The sequence below is a fragment of the Pelophylax lessonae genome (assembly GCF_965119305.1).
Source record: "Pelophylax lessonae genome assembly, chromosome: 4".
NCBI lineage: Eukaryota > Metazoa > Chordata > Amphibia > Anura > Ranidae > Pelophylax > Pelophylax lessonae.
In genome coordinates, this window is record NC_138771.1 from 308,901,551 (window position 1) to 308,928,126 (window position 26,576).

The following is a 26,576-nucleotide window of genomic DNA, read 5'->3' on the forward strand; positions in this document are numbered from 1 at the left end:
AAAAAAAAAAAGTCCCGCAGCGGACCTTTCACACGGAGCGGCCGTGTGAAAGGACCCTATCTCTAAGTACAGGTTTTCCTTAAGGTGCCAGAAAAAAAAGGAACAATAAGTGCCGGTTCACACTTCCGCGTGTGCGGCGATCGCATGTAATATCGGATGCGCACTGCTCTTTCATTACATGCGATCGGATGTGCAGTGCGAATTCAGCCATACACTTTGTATGGCTAAATTCGCACTGCACCCGCACAAAAGTCGCACATGAGGCATTTTTTCAGCCGCATCAGGATCGGATCGCACAGTGGTTCACACTTGTGCGATCCGATCCTGTGCGAACTGTCAGATCGCACTGCGATATGCGATCAAACTGGGGGCGTCGTTAACATTTCATTGACACCCCCAGCGTATCGCATATGGCAGTGTGAACTGCCAGATGTGCGTTTGCGATGCAGGAACAGGCTGCGAATTTGCAGCCTTCCCGCATCGCACAAGTGTGACCTGGCACTCAAGCCACTAAGGTACTGTGAGTGTACAGCCTATTCTCCATGGCCCTAGTAAGAAAGCTGTAAACCTCCATCTTGAAAGTAGATGTTCCTCCTGAGCTTACTCATGCATGGTGCCACACAGCCCCACCAGCTTAGAAGAGGACCAGATGCTACCCAGAGAGTGGTCATTCACATATCTTAGGTTAATAAAAAGGAGCAAAGGTGACCTGGGTGTTAAGGGGGCTGTTAGGCACAGTTATCCGCTAATGTTTCAACAAACACTATAGATGCGCCACATTACAGGCAGACTAAGGCGACCCCCCCTAGGCTCTATATTTAAAGGAACTTTTTTTTGTTAACTGGCACTTTTTGTTCAACTCGAAACCCATTGACAGCTGAGGACTCATCGTTTGTTAAGTACGCTGCGGCCTCGCTCCTTACCAACCAGCTTATACCGAGCCTTGATTAGGCAAAGCTTTTCCCATTCAGGGTGCAGAATTGCAGGGTGTTCGGCGGAGCGAACACCGGTGAACACCTTGCAAATTCAGGTGTTCGGCGAACGGTCGAAACAGGCAAATGTTCGGCCCGACCTCATGCTCGGGCCGAACTGTTCACTCATCCCTATATACAAACATGCATGCTTGAATTATGATGTGAATGTACAATGTATATGTAAAGCGCTGCGTAAATTGACAGCGCTATATAAGTACCTGAAATAAAATAAATAAATAAAATAAATTAGGCAAATAAATTATATAACCCTACAAGTCAAGTCTTATATGAGCTCCTGAATATCTAGTTTACTAGATTTGCATTTATCAAAATTAGTCAACATGAAATACCTCTAAGTAGAGGTGCTCATTTGTCATTAGAAATAAATCTGGGGTTCAGTCTCCCCAGAGCTCTCTGTAGTGTTGTCAAAACACAACTATGGCATCTATAAGCTATCAGAAGCCACAGCTTGTGCACATTTCCACAGTGTGCAAAACAAAAATTCCACTCTCAAAAATGATATGGACTTGGGAAAATTGGTTCATACAGGAGCTCTAAGTAAATCCCTTTTCTGAGGGCAGGTTTCACAAAAAATTACCTGTTATTCCCATCACAGTTTGATTTAATTTCAAAATCCAGATGTTTAGTGGTCGCCATTCAGATGACCCAGACTGAGCTGCTTTGTGTGTTAAATGAGGATTAGGGAATGCTGATAGTGATTATTGATCAGATTTACACAAGACCTTTATTGTTCTTCACGTGTTGGAGATAAAGGCTTTGTATAAATATCATGATCAGTAGACGATGATGAGTCAGCCCAACAGTTCTTCTCAAGAGTCACCTTGTATCACAATGGAAAGACTGTACCCAGCTCAGGAGACCCTGGGATCTACAGTGATCCTAACTAACAAGACCACAGTAAGTACACTTTTATTGTCTATATCACCTAAAATAAAAGGCAATTGACATAAAGAAACTATTATTATATTATTAATATGTATGGATATTGATCTTAAAGCTACTATAGATTGAAAGAACGTAAAAAACGTACAGTTTGGCTAAAATCTGTTGGGAACCCAATAATAGAAGATAGACTTGTATCTTATCTAGCTAGGATGTCAGGCCATAAGGTTAAGCTTTAGGATGATAAAGACTCCCGTGGTTTTAATAATCTCTGTTTGGATTTGGATATTAGTCCTGGTTCACACTGGTGCGATGCAGGAAACCCTGCGAATCAGCGCCGGTTCCTGCATCACACCAGAATCGCACAGTGGTTCACACTGAGATCTGCGAATCGCTGGGGGTGTCAATGTAGGGTTAATGACACCCCCAGATTGGTTCGCAGATCGCAGTGTGAACTGTAAAATGGTGCAGGAATCGGATCTCAAAGGTGAGATCCAATTCCAATGTGAACCAAAAAAAGGGTCCTGCATCATTTTGGTGTGAATGTGATGCAATTTCAGCCATACATTTTTTATTTCTGAAATCGCATTGCGCCGACATCACATGTGATCTGTACAGCAATACGGTGCGAATCACATGCAATGTCTAGCATCGCATTAGTGTGAACCGGCACTTAAACACATGAAAACTGCAAGTAAATGCAGGCAGCACAAAACATCTCTTGCTGTCCCCAGGCAAGATTTCAAAACTTGATTTGGTACTAAATATATAGAGCTGCCCAAAAGCTTTATTGTATATCACCAAATATATCTACTTGTATACCTAACGAGCAGGGCCCTCTGATTCCTTCTGTATTAAAGTATATTGTAGTTGTACTGTCTACCCTCAAGTTGTAAAACGCTGCGTAAACTGTTGGCGCTAAATAAATCCTGTATAATAATAATAATAATAATAATACTGTAATAATAATAATATGTACTGTACATGGATGAAGAAAATGTGCAAACTAACATAATCAGCCATAAACTCCACTGTTCCCAGTTAGAGATTCTCTCTTATTGAAGGCCTAGATGTGTCAATTACAGTATTTTAGTTATATTTGTTGCAATTTTAGGTACACTTTTAACTTTTTGGTACACTTATAGTCTTTTTCTACAGTTTTGGAGGTTGCTGCATGTGTCATTTTTGTGGGATAATACTTACATTTTTTTTTAGTTAAGCACTTCTGATTAGCCAAGTAGCTGTTTGTTGTAAATAATTTGGACCAGTATTTATATGTATTTCTTTGAGGATAAGATTCTTTAAAAACAGGATTTGTACCTAATATATGTGCAATTCCTACAAGACTTTCTACAGAGGGTTTGGCATTCAAATGTTTTTTCATGGTTTGTGTTCCATTTTTACATATTTTTGAATTTGAAGAGCATTTTTCTTTTGTGATTTTATATATTTTGTTGGTTCACTTTTTTTGGCAACTTTTACCTTTTATTATCTATTATTTAATTTTTTCATCTCTGAGTGTGTTAAGATCATATGATGTTGGAAATAATAGTGATCTTATGAGAAAATATACTTCAGCCAATCAACTGTTCCTCCAGGGATGTCTGCTGGTACGCAAAATTACCCAATGACATTACAATTATTACCTGGTCCAGAAAAAAGATGGAACTGAATTACTAAAGGCAAATAGGCTTGTCACTTTGCAAAGGAATTTCCTCTTAGTTTAGTGAATGTGGTGTATTGCAAAAAATAATACTTTAAAGGAAATAATACTTGCAAGAAAAATAATTTAATTATTTTTACCTGCATGTCTTTGGATTATGAAAGTCAACAAAATTCTCTTGCAAAGTGAACAGCCTATTTGCTTTTACTAAATCAACCTCTTAGGTATCCTTAGAAGTGTTGGCTATACATACAGTGTCAAAATCAAGCGATTAAAAATTAATAATGAAATATATAATTACAGGTAATACAAATAGATTTATATGGTTAATGCTTGTTGTTTTATACATTTATAGGAAGTGACTATGTTCCAATGTGTATCGCTGCAAAAAGGTGTGATTTTTAGGCTTGGTTGCGCTGAATCAATTTACATATTATCATCAAAGTAGATATCCTGGTTTTACAGTTAAAAAAAAAACCCTTCCAGATCATTTGCATTCCAACCAGTATGTTAGCAGCAAATCACATCATTTGCACCCTGTCTTTCTCCCTATGGCGATATTCACACAGGTGAGTTTGCCATCCAGTTCCATTACCACAACAAGAATTAGGGGGATATGGAGATGATGATATTCACAAAGAGGAAAGATAGCAAGAGGAACACGGGATCGGTAGTCACAACAACTGATTAGCTCCTGTGCTTTGCTTCAAGAATATTGCTGCTGTGAAAATAATGAAATTATCATCACTTGATCAGATGATACCAGCTGAACTATTTTTTATTGTTAGAGAAATTGTTGCTACCTTTAGCCATTTTGTAAGAGGGGGCATATATATACATTCAAATACACATGCTGTATATACATGAATATGTATATATTTTATCGGATCATTTATTTTTATTAAATGTTGTCTGCTGAAGGGGATAAGCACACTAGAGATGAGAATAGCCAGTCCAGACATTTTTGGACAAATATGGTGATAATCTCATGCCTTCGACACAAGAAGACACTTACAGTCGATCATTCATAGGGGAAGTAAATGGACAGGTTGTCTCATTGCAAATAGTGCAACACCACCCATCTCCTTCCTCAATCCATCTCTATAGACATAAACATATACATTCCTATTTTGACCCAAAATACTTCATCCTAGGGTTGGAAAGTAATGTATGTCTGACCATATTCTCAGGACAGCTGTTAGAATCACAACATCACATACCACATCTACTGAGGCCTAATGTGGCTTTTGTACAAGCTGGATACTTATAGGCATTTGTAAGGATCTTGCCCCCAACATAAGAGTGACATTTCTGCTCAAACTATCATGGCCATTTTACTGAAACCTTCATTTTCTAACCTAAAGACTGTCACATCCTTATTTAACCACTTTACCACCGGAGGATTTTGCTGTCTTACGTCCAGGCCACTTTTTGCGATTCGGCACTGTGCGATTTTAACTGACAATTGCGCAGTCATGCAATGCCGTACCCAAACGAAATTTACGTCCTTTTTTTTCCAACAAACAGAGCTTTCTTTTGGTGGTATTTGATCACCTGTGCGATTTTTACTTTTTGCGCTATAAACAAAAAAAGAGCGTAAATTTTGAAAAAATAACAATATTTTTCACATTTTTTTATATGAAATTCCCCCCCCAAAAAAAGTAAAAAATCTAAATTTTTTTTAATTTTTGGCCAATTTGTTTTCTGCTACCTATGTTTGGTAAAAAAAATCACAATAAGCGTGTTTTGATTGGTTTGCGCAAAAGTTATTGCGTTTACTAACTAAGGGAAAGATTTCTGTCATTTTTGGTGGGTTTTTTTTAACGAGTAATGGCGGCGATCTGCAATTTTTTTTGCGGGACTGCGACATTGCGGCGGACAGATCGGACCCTTGACTGACATTTTTGACACTTTTGGGGGTACCAGTGACATTACTACAGTAATCAGTGCTATAAATATGCACTGTTACTGTAACAATGACACTGGCAGGGAAGGGGTTAATTTTATTGGAGAGGGAGGGGTTAATGTATGCCTGGTGCTTACTGACGTGTGTGGGGGGAGGTGACTGAGTGACACAGGGACGGATCGCATGTTCAGCTATGCTGAATCCTGCAATCTGTCACTGTTTGTCACTTAGGAGATCGTGTAAACAAAGCGGGCGGATCTCCAGACTCGATTCCCCGATGATCGGGGAAGAGCAGCGGCGATCGCCGCTGCTCCTCCCCTGGCCCGACTCCCGCTGTGACTGAAAACAGCGGGAGCGAGCCTCCGGCGGCGCGCGAGTGCCGCCCACAAGGGGAGGAGTCCAGCGAGGTCTACGTCGCTGGATGGAATCGTGCCGCTTTGCCGCAGTACAGTCAACGTGACTGGTCGGGAAGTGGTTAATCTTTTCATGGACATCTGTTGTTTTATTATAATAATAGTTTAAATGACCTTCACTTTATGTTCTTGTAGGGTGGTTATCTGGTCCAATGTTATTTTGTTTAATTAGAACACCTGCATAATCTGTCTTTCAAATGGTCATATCTAAAAATCAATCACCACAGTTGTTATGAGTGTCCTTCAGCTGGAAGACAAAACAGTTGTTTAAAAAATGATGTTTAATATGTACAGTATATCTCATTGGCTCTGCAATATGTTACATAATATCAGCTCATGTCTTTGGATCATAATGAGCAGTGTATATCTGGCATAGAGTCAGAACGATCACTTCCTTTCATTGTTCTCCCACGTGTGGTAAATAAACCTTCGCTTTGCATAGCAAGATGTCTTCGTTCTTTTATCAAGGGGTATGTCCAGCCTGCATTCACACTTCAGCTGAATGTCTTTGGTTGTTTTGAACCCTTTTTTAATTTTTTTTTTATTGTTTCTACAGTACAGGCATTTCTGTGCATATCTGAGGCTTGTGTTGTATTTAACCACTTAAGCCCCGGAAGATTTTACCCCCTTCCTGACCAGGGCCTATTTTGCGATTCGGCACTGCGTGACTTTAACGGACAATTGCGCGGCCGTGCGATGCTGTACCTAAACGAATTTGACGTCCTTTTTTTCCCACAAACAGAGCTTTCTTTTGGTGGTATTTGATCACCTGTGTGATTTTTTGATCATGCGCTATAAACAAAAAAAGAGTGACAATTTTGCAAAAATAACAATATTTTTCACATTTTTTTATATGAAATTCCCCCCAAAAAATGTAAAAATCAAATTTTTTTAACATTTTAGGCCAATTTGTTTTATGCTACATATGTTTGGTAAAAGAAAATTGCAAAAAGCGTATTTTGATAGGTTTGCGCAAAAGTTATTGCGTTTACTAACTAAGGGAAAGATTTTTGTCATTTTTGTTGTTATTTTTTTTAACGAGTAATGGCGGCGATCTGCGATTTTTTTTTGCGGGACTGCGACATTGCGGCGGACAGATCGGACCCTTCACTGACATTTTTGACACTTTTGGGGTTACCAGTGACATTACTACAGTAATCAGTGCTATACATATGCACTGTTACTGTAAAAATGACACTGGCAGTGAAGGGGTTAACTTTTTTTTTGAGAGGGAGGGGTTAAGTGTGTCCCTAGGGGCGTGTTTCTTATTGTGATTGCATGTGGCTACTGGTGTAAAAACAGAGATCAACGGTCCTACATAGCAGAACCATATGATCTCCATTCTTACACAGGGAAGAATGACAGGCGGCTTTGTTTACATTAGCCGCCTGCCTTTTTCCCGGTGTAACGGACGATCGCGAGTGTCCGGCGGACACCGGGTCCGCCGAGCACACGCACGGGGGGGGGGGGGTCCGTGACCGAGCGGGAGCGCGCCTGCGGCGGCGCGCGCTCGCTCCCCAGAGCCTCACAGGCTAGCGACGTAGACCTACGCCGCTTTGCCTGTGAGGGGCTGACCGCCGCCGTAAATAGTCGTGCGGCGGTCGGCAAGTGGTTAAATAATTTTTAACCAATAGTTAGTTACCAGGAAAAAAATCACTATATGTGTGTTTTCTTGCTTTTTCACACTTGTTTATTCGTTTTTTTTTTTTTTTCAGGCGCTCATATTGAAATATAAAAAATATAAAAAATGCTTGAAGGTTAAGCTCAAAAGAAGCTCATGTATTTTTCAAGCTACATACTTTACGCCTCAAGCGACACTATGCTTAGGTGTGAATAGGTACAATTGAAAACCTTGAAATTTTGGATGCTGAGTGATTTGGAGCTTCAAGCTACAAAACACTCAGTTATGAATAGGGCCTAAAATGTGATTGCCTGCATTGCTTTATTTTGTCAAAATATCACTTGATTTTGCAAGGAGCAGACTTTTTTATTGCCTTCCCAGCTTCCAGATGTTTTCTATAGGGCAGTGATGGTGAACCTTGGCACCCCAGATGTTTTGGAACTACATTTCCCATAATTCTTAACTACACTGCAGAGTGCAGGAGCATCATTGGAAATGTAGTTCCAAAACATCTGGGGTGCCAAGGTTTGCCATCACTGCAATAGGGGATGACAGAACTGGGCTTTCTCAAAGAATTAATTAAACTCAGAGGAGCCCAAATTACATTTGCACTTCCTACAGCACTGTGTGAACAGACTTCTTGGGAGATTTGGGATCCTCAATTTTTCTAGGATCCTGGGAGAAAGCTCAGAAAGGGAGATATCACCCTTGCCAAATTTTGAGCTCTCTAGAAGCTGTGATGAAAGGTGAGTATCTTGTACTTTCTTACAATGTTTTTTCTCAGACTTAAAATTTTTGTAAACGATCACCTTGTAAAACAACCCATTCAGTTTAAAATAGAAATGAAAGGCAAAACATTTTTGTATAGATATAAAAAATCATCATAAATACCTTTTTTTCCTTTTTTATAAGTGAACACATTCCCTCTGTTCTCAGTAGCATAAGAGCTAGGGGAGGAGAAGCAGCAGTACACAGACCTTCCCAGTAAAAGGCTGTATAGTTGGGGGGGGGGGGGGGATTGTCAGGACAAGTCTGGTCTTTGGTGGAGAGCACACTAAATTCCCAGCACAGCTAGAGAAACTGGTACAAAATCTGGTGCAGATATGCATAGAAGCCAATCAGCTTCCAGGTTTTCACTGGTCTTCAAATTTTGGGAAATATAAATTGTGCTAATTCTTACATATTTTGATTAGATGAATTAGAAAACAGATGATAAAGGTGTTGGTTGGCTAAAGTTTTCAAGATATTTCTTAATAAAGATTTATACAGTATAATATACACAGACGAGTATATTCGCCTACAAGGAAGGGAGGTATCTGATGAACATGATGCCTCGTAACCTTGACAAAGTACGATAGAACAATGAAAATGGTACCACATGGAAGTGTATAAATTTATCTTCACTAAGAGAGGGAAGAGGGAGATCTCCGCTTTGTGTAATCCAGCGGCTCTCCTCGTTCTGCATTGAATTGGCACTGGTGAGGCTGCATTGGATGGGCACTAATCAGGCTGCATTGGATGGGCACAGGTGAGGCTGCATTGGATGGACACTAATCAGGCTGCATTGATGGGCACTAATCAGGCTGCACTGAGAGGCACTAATCAGGCTGACCTTATGGGGCTGACCTGATGGGCTCTGGTGAGGATGAATTGATGGGCACTGATGAGGCTGCACTGATGGGCACTGGTGAGGCTGCAATGATGGACACAGATCAGGCTGCACTGATGGGCACTTATGAGGCTTCATTGATGGGCACTGATCAGGTTGCATTGATGGGCACTGATCAGGCTGCATTGACGGGGATTGATGAGGCTGAGCTGATGGGCACGGTGAAGCTGCATTGATGGGCAATAGTAAGGCTGCATTGATGGGCACTGGTGAGTCTGCATTTATGGGCACTGATCAGGCTGCATTGATAGGTACTGGTGAAGCTGCACTGATGGGCAATGGTGAGGCTGCACTGATGCATTTTTTTTCTTAAACCGCCTTTGTTTCTTTTAACATTAAATTATGTTACCACATTGTATCATATTTATCTTGCTTCATAACATTAATCTCCATTATAAAACCAGGTGGACATGGATGGTGAGCTGATTCGGTGGTTTAATGGGCCACTTGACTGGACTTGCCCCCCCAGGCCTAAGTCTGCCAGCCTTCCCCTGGCTAAACAAGAAGAAAAAGTCCATGCCTGTCACATAAAATCTTATGTGTGCAACAACCTCCCTCGGCCCCCCTAATACCCACCTGAGCCCCATCTCTATCCAGGGATGTGCTCTCCCTTCTGATTGCTGAGACACAGCAGTGTCACAGCCATTTGCTCCCACTGCTGTCAATTAAAGTCAATTAGCCAATCAGGAGAGAGAGGGGGCGGAGCTGCTCTGTGTCTGAATGGACACACAGAGCTGTGGCTCAGCTTGGGTGCCCCCATAGCAAGCTGCTTGCTGTGGGGGCACTCGGCAGAAGGGAGAGGCCAGGGCAGCCAGAGAGCCGAGGGATCCCAAAAGAGGATCTAGGCTGCTCTTTGAAAAACCACCACACAGAGCAGGTAAGCATAACATGTTTGTAATGAAAAAAAAACAAACAAAAAAAAATAGTTTTTACAATAACTTTAATTAAACAAGCTGAAGTTAGAAGCTGATTTGCTACTGTGCACAGCTGTACCAGATTCTGAGTGCACCAAATTTAGTAAATCAACCCTGGTGTTTTCTCATGTATAGTGTGGTCAGTAGTAGGAAAGCCGAGTGATTGGCAGGAACACCAGGGGATTTCCCACAAAGGCAGCAATACAAAGAGGATAGGATACTTTTTCATACAAGTACATGGTATAGCAGGCACATATCAGGTATAGGAAGTGTTGGGTTTACATACTCTTTAACATTTATTATTAATAGGTGGGGAGCTACAAAAGAAGATGACTTTCATTTTTAACCTGAATTTCTAACATATTTAAAACATTTTTTTCAACTAAGAAAAAAGTTTTATTTTGTGTGTTTGGATCACTAAAGTTTTTTAGCTTAGAGAAGCGGGTGAAAAATTGGTTTTCATACAGGGCCAATTCACACTCTGCATAAAGCATGCCCATTGGTGTGTGTTGTGTAGGGTTGGTGTGATGCATTGTTACAAAGCCTTACACTGCTTCCTACTTTATTGAAATGTTGCAAAATTCAGCATGTTGCAATGTGTTGCAGAGCATTGCATGATAATACAAACAACTTGGTGTGAAATGAAACAATAGATCATAAGGTAAATGTCCTTGTCTATGCATTGGTATTGCATTGGGTAACACTTCCCAGCACAACCCAAGGGGGCTGGTGTTAATGAGCCAACAGTCCCACAGTGAGAGAATCTGACTGGAAACTATGGGCATGAGATGCAATGCTTTATTTGCAAACGTGGAATATTTCATTTTATAGACATTTAGGGCTGGTTCACACTAAAATGGGCTGCGAAACGTACTGGAATTGGCTCCTGCTGCTATCAGTCAAATTCAGTGAGGAGGGAGTGAGGAGAGGGGCCAAGGCATGCTGTGTGTGTCTATGGAGACACACAGCCCAGCTTGCGAGCATGCCTGCATAAGTGCCCCCAAAGCAAGCAGCTTGTTATAGGGGCACTCAAAGAAGAGGAGGAGACTAGAGCACCGGCAGGCAACTCCAGAAGAGGAGGTTCAGGGCAGCTCTGTGCATTACTATTGCACAGAGCAGGTAAGTATAACATGTCTGTTATTTTAATTGAAACAAAAAAAAAAAAACATAAGCCTTTGCAACAACTTTAGGTATTCAGAGTTCTAACTTTAATGTAATGTTCTAGTCTGAATGCTTGTTATGGGTCAGCAACATCCAAAATATTGAGGCCAGAGGAAGCCAAGCAGCTAGAATTTTCAGAAGGAGGTCAGCTTCCATATTTTTCTCAGTACATCTGTACATATGTTTCTCATTTTTTATCAGTGCATCTTTTACTTAGGGATAGCCAAATTGTACAGATTATTCTATGTATGGGCAAAATAGTTGAATAAGGAAGTAAGCCTTTAAAAGTAAAATATGGCATCAAAGTCACCTGCTAGCATTTTTTTTATCTGCACATTGACTTCAGCACGTGCTCAGTACAGTGTGCAGTCCTGGCCCATTCCTGGCATCCTCCAGATGCCGGGAATGGAGCTGGGTGCCGGAGATAACGTAACACCAGCACGCATGCATGGGAGCTACATCATCAGTGCTTTCCCATTGGGTGAAAGAAGAAGGCAGGAGACTCAGAAAAAGAGGAAAAAAACATGGCACAGTCATGAATAGAGTTGGTGTGGGGAGCTTTACATACAGCCAGAGGTAAGAATGTCATAAAATGCAAGTATACTGTCCATACTTGCACAATATGGCGAATGCTGCCGGCCTCCATCATGGTTTAATTATGCCTTTAACGGTTGATGTGCTTAGGAGGTTTAGTTATCAGTGCATTTTGGATATTTTGAAGTATAACTAAAACTTATGTTTTAAGTTTTTGATAGAGTGGAGAAGGATTAAAACACCTGTTAGTCTTGCTGTATGCGTCCCCGTTAAGAAGATTCACCCTCTCATATTGTCCTGTTTACCATTATCATTAAAAGTGAAAATAATAGAAAATCCTACATTTTGGGTTGTTCCTAGAAAAGTAATAGAGGGGAAATCTTTTAATGGGGACACTAGTTCTGATGACCTGGGAGTCCCCAAGAGATTCCACTAATTTTCAGGGATTTCCCTTCACTTCCTGTTTGGCTATGGGGCAGGAAGTGATTGTAAAGTTCCCCAAAGGGACAAAGATGGCAAAAATAAACCTTACTAATAACCTCCCTTTCTCCCCCCCCCCCCCAAAAGAAAAAAAAAATATTGATTTCTTCTTGTACACTGAAGAATGCAAAATGTATTTTTCTTTTAGCAGATATCCAACAAACTACTAACACTGGCAAGTCCAAAGCCAACAAGGGCATGGATCTGCAGACATGTGAAGGTCACAGTGCCATCCATTGGTGAGTAATAAAGTAAACAAAGGGGAGGAACTAGGGACTTTTAAGGTGCAAAATCTATACCAAAATCTACCACACACATGAATAAGGAAATTGTATGTAATATATAAGATATACAACATTTTATTTCTCACAAAAAAGGAAAAAGAACATTCAATAAAACACATCAATATATTAAAAACAGCAAATAACCATGATTTAATTGACCGGTTTCACCAAAGTGGCTTCTTCAGAATAAGCACAGGTGATGCTTTCCAACTAAAAAGACAAATACAAGAAGTGTGTGAATATATATACACACACCACAAATAAATAATCAAAATATAAGTGTAATAGGTGCAGCCTTTATTAATCCATTTAGTGAGCCATCCATACCTAGATGTGATACACACAGCAGGGGTTCAGAATCGTAGCAAATGCCGGGGGTAATGCCATATGGGGAGCAGTCCACCACACCTGATCACCCACAGGAGGGAGATAGCCACAAAATGTGAGTAATAAATTGCAATAATGGTGAGTTAAGTTTGTCCTTTATTAGGTAAAATAGTTTTTCAAATACAGTATGTATTTAGTTTTTTACCTGTAATCCCACTTGAGCTATTTAGTTAAAGTCTTGTTGAGTAGACAGGCCATTGTTTTTTGTAACCAATTCTGGTATCAATAGTTGGCAACATACAATGTTTAAGGCGTAAGCCCTGTACACACGCAACGATTATCGGCCGACCGATTGTCCGTCTTTTGTCCAGAGTTGTGTTTTGTTGGTTGGAATGTGCCTAGACTGCACACGAATTTTCTCGCCCAACAAAATTCTACTTCAGAAGTGATGTCATGTGTTGGGTTGCTTTCTTTGTGTTCTTTCATCTCTGAGCATGCCCAGTCTTGCTCATTAGATTTTTCCCTGTCGAAATCTGTACTGACTGCACGAAAATCGGCCGTTGTGTTGACGGCCAACAAAAATATTATAGTCTGCACACCAGATTTTTTTTCGGCCGAAAAGTCGGAGTCGGTTGTCGGAAGCATCATACTAATAAGCCAAAAATCGTCAGATCGGACGTTGGCCGAAAATTCCCTGCCAATTTTCGACGCGTGTGTACGGGGCTTAAGTTTACACTGCTGCAAACCAATTTTGCTCAGATTTTTGGTGTAATTGTGTAGTGCAACTTGGATGTGTTGTGCATATTCTACAAGGCTAAAATCATGCTGGAATTGCAAGCAGTAAAAAAAACTTTTCCAAAATCACGCTGTGCTGAGTTGCATTGATATGAACAGGCATCATTGAAAACAATATGATCTCCAAATGCCACTCAATTCTATGCAACTCAAGCCACATCTGAAATTACATTAGTGTAAATGAAGCCTTAAGGAAACCATAAACATTAGAGAATTGTTTCTCAAGATGTGTGATAAGATCAGGTGCATCCACAGCAAACACCTGCTTTAGGTATTGTTCCTGGATATTGCCAACCAAACAGTCACTGTAGCCAACCAAACAGTCACAAGAGTCATGTGTCTTTTTCAAGATAACTAGCTTGGGTGCTCAACCAAATGGATCTACTTCCAGTAGCAGTTCCAATAAATTGAAGAAGAGCCCAAACACTTTAGTATAAAAAAAATTGTACAGTACTGTTTTGATTTTTTCAACATGTTTAATCTAACAGACCACAAAGACAACTTCTGGTAAAGTTGATGAGACCTGTTACAAGAAAAATATGGGTTTTCCTGACTTATTTCTATGCACCAGTTCTTCAAGCTGCCAGGCTGTTGTGCTGATTTACTACCTTTAATACTTTCTGAGTACATTTCCAAGCACGCTAATCAAAAAGTAAAAAAAAAAGTCAGAAGCCCTTATCTGCATTTTGATGGTTTTGAATAAAGTAATGAAGGGTTAGAGCAGGTTTGTATTCCTGTCTGTGCATTCACAATTGCTGTCTGTCCATTAATACTCAAAAAGGAAGTGATGGGAAGTCCACAATTTTACAGTTGCACTGGAAAGGGGGATGAGGGGAAATCCTCAGGAAGGGGACATCTGTTTAATAGGGCTGCTGCCTGGTCAGCAAAAATGGTTCTTGTTGCCAGAGTTTTTAGGGAATAAAGAGACAAAAGGGCTAGTCTTTTTTCTCATGAAAAGGTGGCAACCCCACTGTTTTGGACCCATGACAATTGCCTAAGAATGGATTTCTGCTCACTTTGAAGAGATTTTGAAAATAAGAGGAAACTTCTCCAAAATGAGACGCTGGCATTAAAGAAAATATATAGCCCAAACTTTTACTATTCAGTTTTGAATAGAGTAGAGAAGGGTTTGAACCCATGTGCCTTTATTTTTACTGGTTGGTGTCCTGTTGGGGAGAATTATTTTCACTTTCGTTCCTGGCGCTTCAATTGTCAGTGGAACAAGGGAAAGAAGATAAAGGGGAGACCCAAAGCATTAAGGGGTGAATATAGTTCAGGAGTATAGTTCAGTATGCCAAGTCACCCATTTTCTGGCTGGCTGATTGCTTAAGCTTTTTCATGTGTACCTGCTATGGCAATAAACAGAAGTTGACATTCTGAACTGTAAGCAGCATGCTGGGACCCATCTACAGTATCTCAGTACACCCCTCACATTTTTGTAAATATTTTATTATATCTTTTCATGTGACAACACTAAAGAAATTACACTTTGCTACAACGTAAAGTAGTGAGTGTACAACTTGTATAACATTGAAAATTTGCTGTCCCCTCAAAATAACTCAACACACAGCCATTAATGTCTAAACCGCTGGCAACAAAAGGGAGTACACCCCTAAGTAAAACATCCAAATTGTGCCCAAAGTGTCAATATTTTGTGTGGCCACAATTTTTTTCCAACACTGCCTTAAGCCTCTTGGGCATGGAGTTCGCCAGAGCTTCACAGATTGCCACTGGAGTCCTCTTCCACTCCTCCATGACGACATCACGGAGCTGGTGGATGTTAGAGACCTTGCACTCCTCCACCTTCTGTTTGAGGATGCCTCACAGATGCTCAATAGGGTTTAGGTCTGGAGACATGCTTGGCCAGTCCATCACCTTTACCCTCAGCTTCTTTATCAAGGCAGTGGTCGTCTTGGAGGTGTGTATGAGGTTGTTATGTTGTAATACTGCCCTGCGGCTCAGTCTGTGAAGGGAGGGGATCATGCTCTGCTTCAGTATGTCACAGTACATGTTGGCATTCATGGTTCCCTCAATGAACTGTATCTCCCTAGTCCCAGGAGGACTAATGCAGCCCCAGATCATGACATTCCCACCACCATGCTTGACTGTAGGCAAGACACACTTGTCTTTGTACTCCTCACCTGGTTACCACCACACACGCTTGACACCATCTGAACAAAATAAGTTTATCTTGGTCTCATTAGACCACAGGACATGGTTCCAGTAGTCCATGTCCTTAGTCTGTATGTCTTCAGCAAACTATTTGCGGGCTTTCTTGTGCATCATCTTTAGAAGAGGCTTCCTTCTGGGATGACAGCCATGAAGACCAATTAAATGAAGTGTGCAGCGTATGGTCTGAGCACTGACAGGCTGACCACCCTACCCCTTCAGCCTCTGCAGCAATGCTGGCAGCACTCATAGGTCTATTTCCCGAAGGCAACCTATGGATATGACGCTAAGTACATGCACTCAGCTTTTCTGTTTGACCATGGCGAGGTCTGTTCTGAGTGGAACCTGTCCTTTTAAACTGCTGTATGGTCTTGGCCTCTGTGCTGCATCTCAGTTTCAGGGTCTTGGCAATTCTTTTTTTCAGATCCTCAGAGAGTTTTTTGCCATGGGGTACCATGTTGAACTTCCAGTGACCAGTATGAGAGAGTGAGAGCGATAACACCAAATTTAACACACCTGCTCCCCATTCATACCTGAGACCTTGTAACACTAACAAACCACATGACACCGGGGAGGGGAAATGGCTAATTGGGCCCAGATTGGACATTTTTACTTAGGGGTGTACTTACAGCAAATTTACACTGTTATACAAGCTGTACACTCTTTTTTATTTACCTCGTATATGTAGCAGAATACATATTGGCCTAAACTGATGAAGAAATTAGATTTTTTATATTTTTTTTATTGGATATGTTTTACAGCAGAAAGTAAAAAATAATGTTATTTTTTTAAACGTGTCGGTCGGTTTTTGTTTATAGCGCAAAAAATAAAAAACCCCCAAGGTGATCATATACCACCAAAATAAGGCTCTATTTGTGGGAAGAAAGTTTTCTTTGCGTACAGTGTCGCACGACTGCGCAATTGTCAAGTAACGTAATGCAGTGCCATATCGCAAGAAATGGCCTGGTCAGGAAAGGGGTAAAGCTGAAGCTGAATAATTTATCCCTCACGCTTGCAGGGTCCTCTGTGTGACCTTTCCCTCAAAGCCCTTTCTCTTTGGTGCTCTATCCTTCGCACTATGGCATCATCACATACAAGACCAGTAGACCTGAATAATTGAAAGTGGAGATGCCAAAGGCCCAATTACAATACAGAGCGTAAGCAGGAGAGAGGAGGGATTTTAAAACAGATAAAAACTTTTTTAATGTTCTCCATAGACAAAAAGAAGCATTTAACACTTTTTATTCTTCCCGGGGTTCAGCTTTATATATCCGTTGATGCTGCAGTATTTTTCTTACTATTGCTATCTGTGTCCCTGCTAGGTAGACTCACCCTTTATATTTGTCCTGGTCAGGCATGTTACTAAAACAAAAAGTGATGGGAAATCTAAAATGTTAGCATAGTCACTTAGTCACTGTAACAGGAGGTGAGGGAAAATCTACGAATGGGAATATCTTTTCTGAAGACAACAATCTCACTTGTAGAGTTTCTCTCTACTTCCTGTTGCATCTTCTGGACTTGAAGCAAATGGAAATTTCCCCAACAGGACAGCAACAACTACACTGACATGGGTCTTACCCTTCCATTCAAGTAATATTTTGGTGTAGCTTTAACAGTTATGGAGACACATATGTCTTTTTCTGTCTATATTTTATTCTAATATACTCTTGATGCTGTTGTTGCAGGCATAATTTGGTATCTTCCTTTTAGCTGGCTGGTACACAGCTACCTAGAAATGACCTGTATAGGAGAGATGGACCTTATTAGGCCCAGCCGTTTAACTTCAGGTATGTTGTTCCTATAATGGTATTTACACATTGACACAAACTGACATATTTTTACAGATGCTTCTTAAGACCCCATGTCCCACAATGCACTGACATAACAGGCTCTACTTCCACTGTAAATACTGCAAATAATTCAGGTAAGATCGCAATAGCAGAGCATCTCAGCAGGCACAGTTTGCACTAACAGGAATAATATTGAGATCCATGGGCTAACTGGGACTGCAGTTTGGTATTCCGTAGGAGCCTAATTGTAATCTTCTAGGTTCCAAAACTTGATTTTATTTTTAGTATGAATAGCAAATGCAAGCAGGTCTTATTTGTTTGGAAACTCTCATCCTTTGTACTAGTATTTTTCAACCTTTTTGCAGTCATGGCACCCCTTAAAAGTATCCAAAATTTGGAGGCACCCCAAGTACATTATATCTTTGTTTAGGACAAATTGGGTCATCATTTGGTGGTAAATATTATTGGATATCTGATATTGAATCATTTAAGCGCCGGTTCACATTACCGCGACGCTACTTGCAGGGGCGACCTCCGAGATCGCGGTGCGAGCAGCGCGCCGCGACCTCGGAGCGGCCGCCATGGACTTCATAACATTGAAGTCTATGGCGGTCGCCTCCTGGTCTCCCCAAAGAAGCTCCGGACCCTTTTTCTAGGTCGGAGCGACTTGTGTCGCTCCTATTAGAACGGGTCCGCAGCTTCCCTATGGGAGGCGACCTGCGGCGACCTGTGAGGCGACCAGTGTGAACCGGCACTAAAAAAAAAAACTGGCCCTAAAAAATATTTTTAAATTAAGCTGTATATTTTTATGCCATTTCCATAACCCACCACCAAAAAAACTCAAAACCCCCAACAAATTCTACTACTCCTAATGTGTATGAGGATACCACATGTGTATACCTGCAGTAAGGCTAGGAAACAATAGAGCATTTTTTTTCCTAAACACACTGACACTGACTTTTCCCCTTGTGAGATACAATCTCAAGGGACTGGTTTCTAACTTTAGTGATCATTATGATTAGCTATCACTGTGATCTTCTGATTGTGGTCAGTTTTACTAGCTCCCAATTGTTAAGCCTGGTATACACAATACGTTTTTTTTTTCATTTAACCCAGCGGGCTGAATGAAAATAGCCTGACTGATTGCTGTACTAACACATGATGTTAGTATAGCGATCTTCCCCTCTGTGCCATTGGCTGCCAGCGCTAATTGGATGATGCTTTTCCAGCATGCCCGTTTGACAGAAGCCAGTCTTGGGACCGGCTTTTGTCAGACGAGGAGCTGTACACACAGACCGAATGTCAGCTTTTTTTTTTTTTGTTTACTGTAGCAGCTGATTTGGCCAATATTTGGCCTGTGGTTACCCGACATTTCTCTGAGACCAGGGGTTGCTGGTGATAGCTTGGTCTCCATGCTGGAAGTGCATGATGGTGGAGCATGCACTCAGCACAAATACATATGCGACGCCACAAAACAAAGTCCACTTCCTTGACGCTGTATATATGTTACGCTATAAACAGGGATGATGTCATTTGACAGTCTCCCGATGTACAAAGACAGTATTCCTAATGACAAAGTCTGGTCTATGCACTTTAAATATTGCTATGAATATAAATAGTGAAAGGTTTGGGGGATAAAGCATATCGAGAGCGACTGCCAGAACTTAATATGTACAGTCTGGTGGAAAGAAGAGAAAGGGGAGACATGGTTGAAACCTTTAAATACATCAAGGGGTTGAATAAGGTTCAGGAGGGCAGTTTTTTCAATATGAAACCAAATATCAAAAACACGGGGACATGACCTCAAACTAACTGGAGGAAAGTTCATAACTAATCTTAGAAAGTAATTTTTTTCTGAAAGAGTAGTTGATGTTTGGAATAAACTACCAGCAGAGGTAGTGAGACAGTCAACAGTAAATTGCTTCAAACATGTAATACAATAAGAACAATAAAGTTAATGCGAAAAAAAAAGGACGATGGACTACTCTGTTTTTTCTACCGTCACTTTTCTATTTCTATATTTCTATGTAAAAAAAAAATATATATATGCTGTTTTCATTGGTATAAAGTCTTTTGGTGCCAAGAGCCTGGTGCAGTTGGCCTTGATGCCGAAAACATTTTGGAAAAAGTGTTTCCCTAGCATAGATCTAACCTTTAGACTGATTTTAACATTTGAAGCTGCCTGCAACCAGAGTGCTAAATCTTATCCTATCCCTGAAATGTAACCCCTAACCCTTAACCCATTATGAACATAACCTTAAATCGTTACCATGTAACCTCCTCCAACACTAAAACATACCCCTTAATCAAATGATAAAACCTACTAGCCTTAAAATTGCACTCCAGGCAGATATAAAGAAATGCCAAATGATGCAATTATGTATTTATTTTAAAAATCAATCAAAATTTTAACCAGTGTAAGTATTTAAATTTGTCTTGATATGAGCTTTTTAGAATACATTGAAAATTCATGAATATATGCAGTGATAAGCTTACTTCTGTTCAGTGGAGCACTACAAAAATTGACATTTTGCCCATAACGATCAATAACTAACGTGAGTTTTCTGTGGAAAGTTGTACAGGTTTTGATAGCACTGTCGGTAACAGTGTTGGTTATCTTCACGGTCTCCGCTATTCTGAGAGTTGGCCAGTCTTCAGATGATCTTTCCCCTGGTGGTACTTCAGCGAAACATTTCCTGCAAGCTACAAGAAGCCAGATATATCCCCTTCAAGCTCTTGCAGCTTTTATCCTTATCAATAGCTACCTGCTACTACAGATCAGCCAGGTTGCATATGACCCCTCAGGCGAAGCATCAGACAATGGTAAGAAGTCACAAGGTATACTACAGCTGGGTTATTGTAAAGGCAAAGTGCACTTTGGAAGTAAACACCTTCAAAAGACTTCCAGGGATTCACACTATCAAAAAAGTAAATAGTAAAGATATCAAACGCAACCTTGATTGTTATTGTTCCAGGCTGGTAGTACGCAGTCTATGCAGCAATGCCCTTACTCCGACATCTGACCCTGTATTCAGGGGCAACTTGAAAACTAATATTCAAGTCCAGGTTTCAACAGAGTCCTGTATAGTTATTCATTTGATGAGGAATTGTGGGTAACATTTGAAGGTGTTTACTTTGATAAAACACAAAACAACAGGTTTTCTTTAATCACCAGCAGTATATACTTACCTCCTTTTACCCACCATGCTGTTCAGCTCCAATACAGTAAACCTTTTGCTTTGCCATGTAAGGGTAAAACACAGATCACGTTAAGATGTAAAGAAAAAGAACATTGGGTGTATTGACCAAAGTTGGAAGATGGCCTTCATGTTCCACCTGTTCAAACTAAAAATAAGACAGGGAGAGTCAATCAGTAGGATAAGAATAGGTTGGTGTATTGTCTTGGAGCTGAAAACCGCCGTTGACTTCAGTAATAATTTAAAGATGGTTGTCAGAAAGTGAAAAAACTATGCACATAGAAACATATATGCTTTTGTGTCATGACATACATTCCTCTAAGGGTCAGTGTACTCTTTGTAAAAAAAAAATGTATTGGCAATGTAGAAACTTGTAACATAATGCTGGCTATACACACTAAGATTTCTCTCATTTAGCCCCTCATCAACATGCTAATAAAATGATGAAGTAATTATTAAATACAACCTTTATGTTTTCATTATATATGTCTTATTTTAGACCTAGTGATATCCTTAATAGACTTTTGTACTTATCTACGCCATGCGGGCAGATCATGGTTGGTAAAAAAGGTTGGCAGGGTGCTTTACATAGCTTTCTAAAAACAGGAAGCTGTGGTAATGTCCACATATGAAAATGATCCTCCATGGCTGTGAGAACTGAAATCCAATTTATAACAATAATGGCAGGGATAATAAGAAAGGAGAGGAAAGGGGTACATGATGCTGGTTGTCCTCCAACCAGGAAACGGAGCTCTGTATGACTTTCTGGAGCTTCTAATTCACATCTTGGTAAACTTACCATGTGCAGTGAAATCAAAATAAGCAATTTCAGTACAGGTATAGAGCATGTCCAGCTGTGGAAGGTAAGGGTGGAGTTCAGTTTTAATTTGATAATTTTTTTTTAAGCAGATGTTTTATACAGGTCCCTCTCAAAAAATTAGCATATTGTGATAAAGTTCATTATTTTCTGTAATGTACTGATAAACATAAGACTTTCATATATTTTAGATTCATTACACACAACTGAAGTAGTGCAAGCCTTTTATTGTTTTAATATTGATGATTTTGGCATACAGCTCATGAAAAACCAAAATTCCTATCTCAAAAAATTAGCATATTTCATCCGACCAATAAAAAAAAAGTGTTTTTAATACAAAGTCAACCTTCAAATAAATATGTTCAGTTATGCACTCAATACTTGGTCGGGAATCCTTTTGCAGAAATGACTGCTTCAATGCGGCGTGGCATGGAGGCAATCAGCCTGTGGCACTGCTGAGGTGTTATGGAGGCCCAGGATGCTTCGATAGCGGCCTTGAGCTCATCCAGAGTGTTGGGTCTTGCGTCTCTCAACTTTCTCTTCACAACATCCCACAGATTCTCTATGGGGTTCAGGTCAGGAGAGTTGGCAGGCCAATTGAGCACAGTAATACCATGGTCAGTAAACCATTTATCAGTGGTTTTGCCACTGTGAGCAGGTGCCAGGTCGTGCTGAAATATGAAATCTTCATCTCCATAAAGCTTTTCAGCAGATGGAAGCATGAAGTGCTCCAAAATCTCCTGATAGCTAGCTGCATTGACCCTGCCCTTGATAAAACACAGTGTTCCAACACCAGCAGCTGACATGGCACCCCAGACCATCACTGACTGTGGGTACTTGACACTGGACTTCAGGCATTTTGGCATTTCCCTCTCCCCAGTCTTCCTCCAGACTCTGGCACCTTGATTTCCGAATGACATGCAAAATTTGCTTTCATCCGAAAAAAGTACCTTGGACCACTGAGCAACAGTCCAGTGCTGCTTCTCTGTAGCCCAGGTCAGGCGCTTCTGCCGCTGTTTCTGGTTCAAAAGTGGCTTGACCTGGGGAATGCGGCACCTGTAGCCCATTTCCTGCACACGCCTGTACACGGTGGCTCTAGATGTTTCTACTCCAGACTCAGTCCACTGCTTCCGCAGGTCCCCCAAGGTCTGGAATCGGTCCTTCTCCACAATCTTCCTCAGGGTCCGGTCACCTCTTCTCATTGTGCAGCGTTTTCTGCCACACTTTTTCCTTCCCACAGACTTCCCACTGAGGTGCCTTGATACAGCACTCTGGGAACAGCCTATTCGTTCAGAAATTTCTTTCTGTGTCTTACCCTCTTGCTTGAGGGTGTCAATGATGGCCTTCTGGACAGCAGTCAGGTCGGCAGTCTTACCCATGATTGCGGTTTTGAGTAATGAACCAGGCTGGGAGTTTTTAAAAGCCTCAGGAATCTTTTGCAGGTGTTTAGAGTTAATTAGTTGATTCAGATGATTAGGTTAATAGCTCGTTTAGAGAACCTTTTCATGATATGCTAATTTTTTTAGATAGGAATTTTGGGTTTTCATGAGCTGTATGCCAAAATCATCAATATTAAAACAATAAAAGGCTTGCACTACTTCAGTTGTGTGTAATGAATCTAAAATATATGAAAGTCTAATGTTTATCAGTACATTACAGAAAATAATGAACTTTATCACAATATGCTAATTTTTTGAGAGGGACCTGTATATATTAGGCTTATCCTCATTGACAAACATCAAATGGCACTCATTGAGGCCCCTTTCACACTTGTGCGAGTTTGATGCGCGACTTTGATGTGACTCGAAGCAATTCCTGTGTAATCTATGGACCTCAAGTCGTATCAAAGTTGGACCAAAGTAGTGCAGGGACTACTTTGAAGTCGCTGTGATTTGAAATTGCACAGATATGAACGGTACTCTTTAGAAATCATGGGGTACGACTTGTCATGAGACTTTGCAGTCCCAAGTCACAGGACAAGTCGCACAAGTGTGAAAGTGACCTAAGTGCTGTTCACTTCTGTTGTTCTATAAATATTAATATTTAAAAAAAAATAAATATCATGGCAATGGATTCCCAAAGCACAGAAGCAGTTTTCTCAAAGAAAGCTTTCAAAGAGTTGGGGGAGGGGTCAACCACTGCTCTAATTCACTTATGTGGAAGTTTGGCTTATGCTATTGAGAGCTGTAAACAAAATGCTTTTAAAGACAGGAGAAATTGGAAGATATGTAAAAAAGGACAAGACATAACAAATAACATATAAAAAACAATTAACAATAAAGACAGAAATAATGTACAAACCATTATACATTTTGTTCTCCAGAAACAGCGGCTAAGGAAAAGAACAGACTTGAAGGAAACAGTTCAGATACTGCGGTACCACTACTACTTCTAACATCTGGGAATCTACTGACGTTCCTGGCATTTTGTGGAAATTTTGCTGTTCCTTTGATCATCTACGCAATACAAGAGTCAGAACTTTTATGGCAAAAAGAGAGACTTTGGGGATTTCTCTATTCTTTCATTTTACTGTTATCACCAGTGAAGTATTTGTGTTCTTCTCTTACTTTTTATGTTATCACCGTAACAGCCCACAAGTCCCCACAGAACCTTTTATTTCAAAGTGTTTCTAAATGGCTTCCATCTTTGTATATCACATCGGCAATTTCTCTTTTCTTCTTTTCACTTGCTTTGAAGATCTACATAGAACTTGACTTGATGAGCCCAGTATCAAGCTCTGCTGCAAGTAATTTAACTTTACGAAGGAAAATGTATCGTTACCCCTCTCCGTTGGGGGTCATTTTAACATCAGTGCTTATTTTAGGCTGTGAAATACCCTATGTTTTGCACTTGATTAACTTTATTTTAAATGGGAGTAGAGATATCTTGATTGTTTGTTTACTAGCATTCAGCACTGCCTTCTGCTTAGTACCGATCAGTGCATCACTGGTAGTAGGGTTCAAGAGGAACTGTCACACTTCTAAATCTTGGAAGAAGAAGAAACGGGGAGACAGTGGAGTCTGCCTGGCTAATTCCTTTATTTACCAAGTCAGGTCAGAAGCAGGCAATGCAGAATGTTAAGTGGGAGAAATCATCCTCCTGAATTAGAAAATGACATTGATCAAAATTCTGAACCTCTCTAACAAAGCTTGGACTGTAACCAGTGAATACAATTTTTTAGTGTTCCTGATGTAATGAGTATGCCACTTAGGCGAGATAAAACTGTAAGCAAGACAGGCGTTCTTACTGGTATGCAAAGACAATTAATAATCTTCAGCTTGTGGTAGCACATTACAAGCTGATTGATGAGTAGAGGTACCTTTAATTAAGTAGTCTTAGGTAGTCCAGAGGGGGAAATTGCTGGACCTCTTTACTCTATTATGAGTATTCTTTTAATGGAAGACCCTTTTGTTTCCCAGCAATTCCATATGGGAACATAACTTTTTTCACCTGAGATATTTTTTACATGGGTCTATATTGACACAATTATTTTAACTTAAAACAAGCCTGTGCTCTGCTCATGCAGGAAAAAGCAACAGAATTTTTTCCATACCCTTTCGACTTTACTTCACTCCCACAATGCTCCAGCTGCCAGAAGTGAAGAAAATATGTTGTACTTCCAAGTATTGAGGAGCATATATATTTGATTAATAAAAATTGTATTTTTATATAAGACATGTTTTCTTGATTATATTGCTTGCCGTGAAAAAAGGTCCCATAAAGAGGTTCATCGAAATTTGTTTATGTAGTTCAGTTGCCTTCCTCTTATGTGACTACACTGGTGTGATTGGCCCAGTACTGCATCTTGGGGTAAATAAATAGATCAAGGAGACTAAAAAGGCTCAGACCCCAAGGCTTCCTTTTCTCACTGGTGATGAGGGAAGTAAATGAAAGGTAGGTACACATTGCTCAGGAGTAAGGATTAAATAAATCTGTTGCTTTGCCTTGCATGTGCAAAGTACACATTTGCTTTAAACTAATGTTTCAATTGGTGTTTAATATACATTTTTAGCATTCATATTGCATATTACATACAGATATTATGCACCCCTTATGTATATTGAATACACTGTTCTTATGTAGGAGATACGCTGTTCCTATGTAGGAGATTTAGCAGAAGTCAATTCTGGCACATACATTTATATTTAAGAGTGAATAAATAAATTGTATTTGAATTAGTCTTAAAAATGGCCAGACCAAACATGCTGATAGCTTTTTCCCTAGACTTGTCCTACTTTGTACATGACAGTTGTAAGCGATGTTTATTAGTTTCTTTAACATTTTGCACTTTATATTGTCAGCATTTTCTACTCTCAATAAATGAGAAATACTAAAATAAATCAACACATGCATTAATGATGTAGTAAATACTATCCGTTTTCCCGACACCTAAATTATGTAGCAGAACAAATTATGACTTTGACTTAAAAAGGTGTATTCGGTAGGGGATCATTTTGGAGTTTTTTTGCGATGTGCAAAATAAATCATTTACAAACTGCACAATAATGTTTTTATAAGGTTTCTGTATTTTTTCTAGCTAAAGCCTCGGGGTTGAGCCTACAAGCATGTTTTGTCATGCAATGCTTATGTAAACATTATGTCCACATTTCTGCTGAATATTATTTTCACTATATAGGCATAATGTTACTTGAAGGGTCAGTCTATCCATCTAACCAGTTTTGCACAGATGCTGGTTAAAACACTTACATCTCTATCTCACTTTTAGATTGTAATACAGGAAAGAAGTGTGTGTAGGGTGGCATAGAATTTGTGTGTCATGCTGTCCCCCTAAAAATATATAGCAAAGGAAAACATTGGTTCCCAATTGGGGTTTATTACAGCATGCACACCATGAAAAAAGGTTTTAGAGTAAAAATTCAAAAAGTTTATTTCATATCATACACAACAATTTAAAATCACATGAAAGGGACTGGGTACATGAAATACTCCAGGTCCTTT

At 40.1% G+C, this 26,576-nt stretch overlaps 1 protein-coding gene across 1 annotated transcript; it reads left to right on the top strand.

Annotated features, from left to right (window-relative positions):
• The first annotated feature begins 603 nt into the window (after positions 1–603).
• LOC309554801 (uncharacterized protein) lies at positions 604–24,845 on the top strand. Its single transcript, XM_082256505.1, has 5 exons — positions 604–684; positions 12,387–12,477; positions 17,499–17,600; positions 20,178–20,426; positions 23,941–24,845. The coding sequence occupies exons 3-5, from the start codon at positions 17,549–17,551 to the stop codon at positions 24,696–24,698; spliced, it is 1,059 nt and encodes a 352-aa protein (XP_082112631.1). The 5' UTR covers positions 604–684; positions 12,387–12,477; positions 17,499–17,548; the 3' UTR covers positions 24,699–24,845.
• Positions 24,846–26,576: the final 1,731 nt, after the last annotated feature.

Coding starts and splice junctions, on each gene's coding strand:
- LOC309554801 (XM_082256505.1), top strand. CDS start 17,549: ATGACCTGTATAGGAGAGATGGACCTTATTAGGCCCAGCCGTTTAACT. Junction 17,601..20,177: donor GCCCAGCCGTTTAACTTCAG/GTATGTTGTTCC, acceptor TTCTGTGGAAAG/TTGTACAGGTTTTGATAGCA. Junction 20,427..23,940: donor AGGCGAAGCATCAGACAATG/GTAAGAAGTCAC, acceptor TTTGTTCTCCAG/AAACAGCGGCTAAGGAAAAG.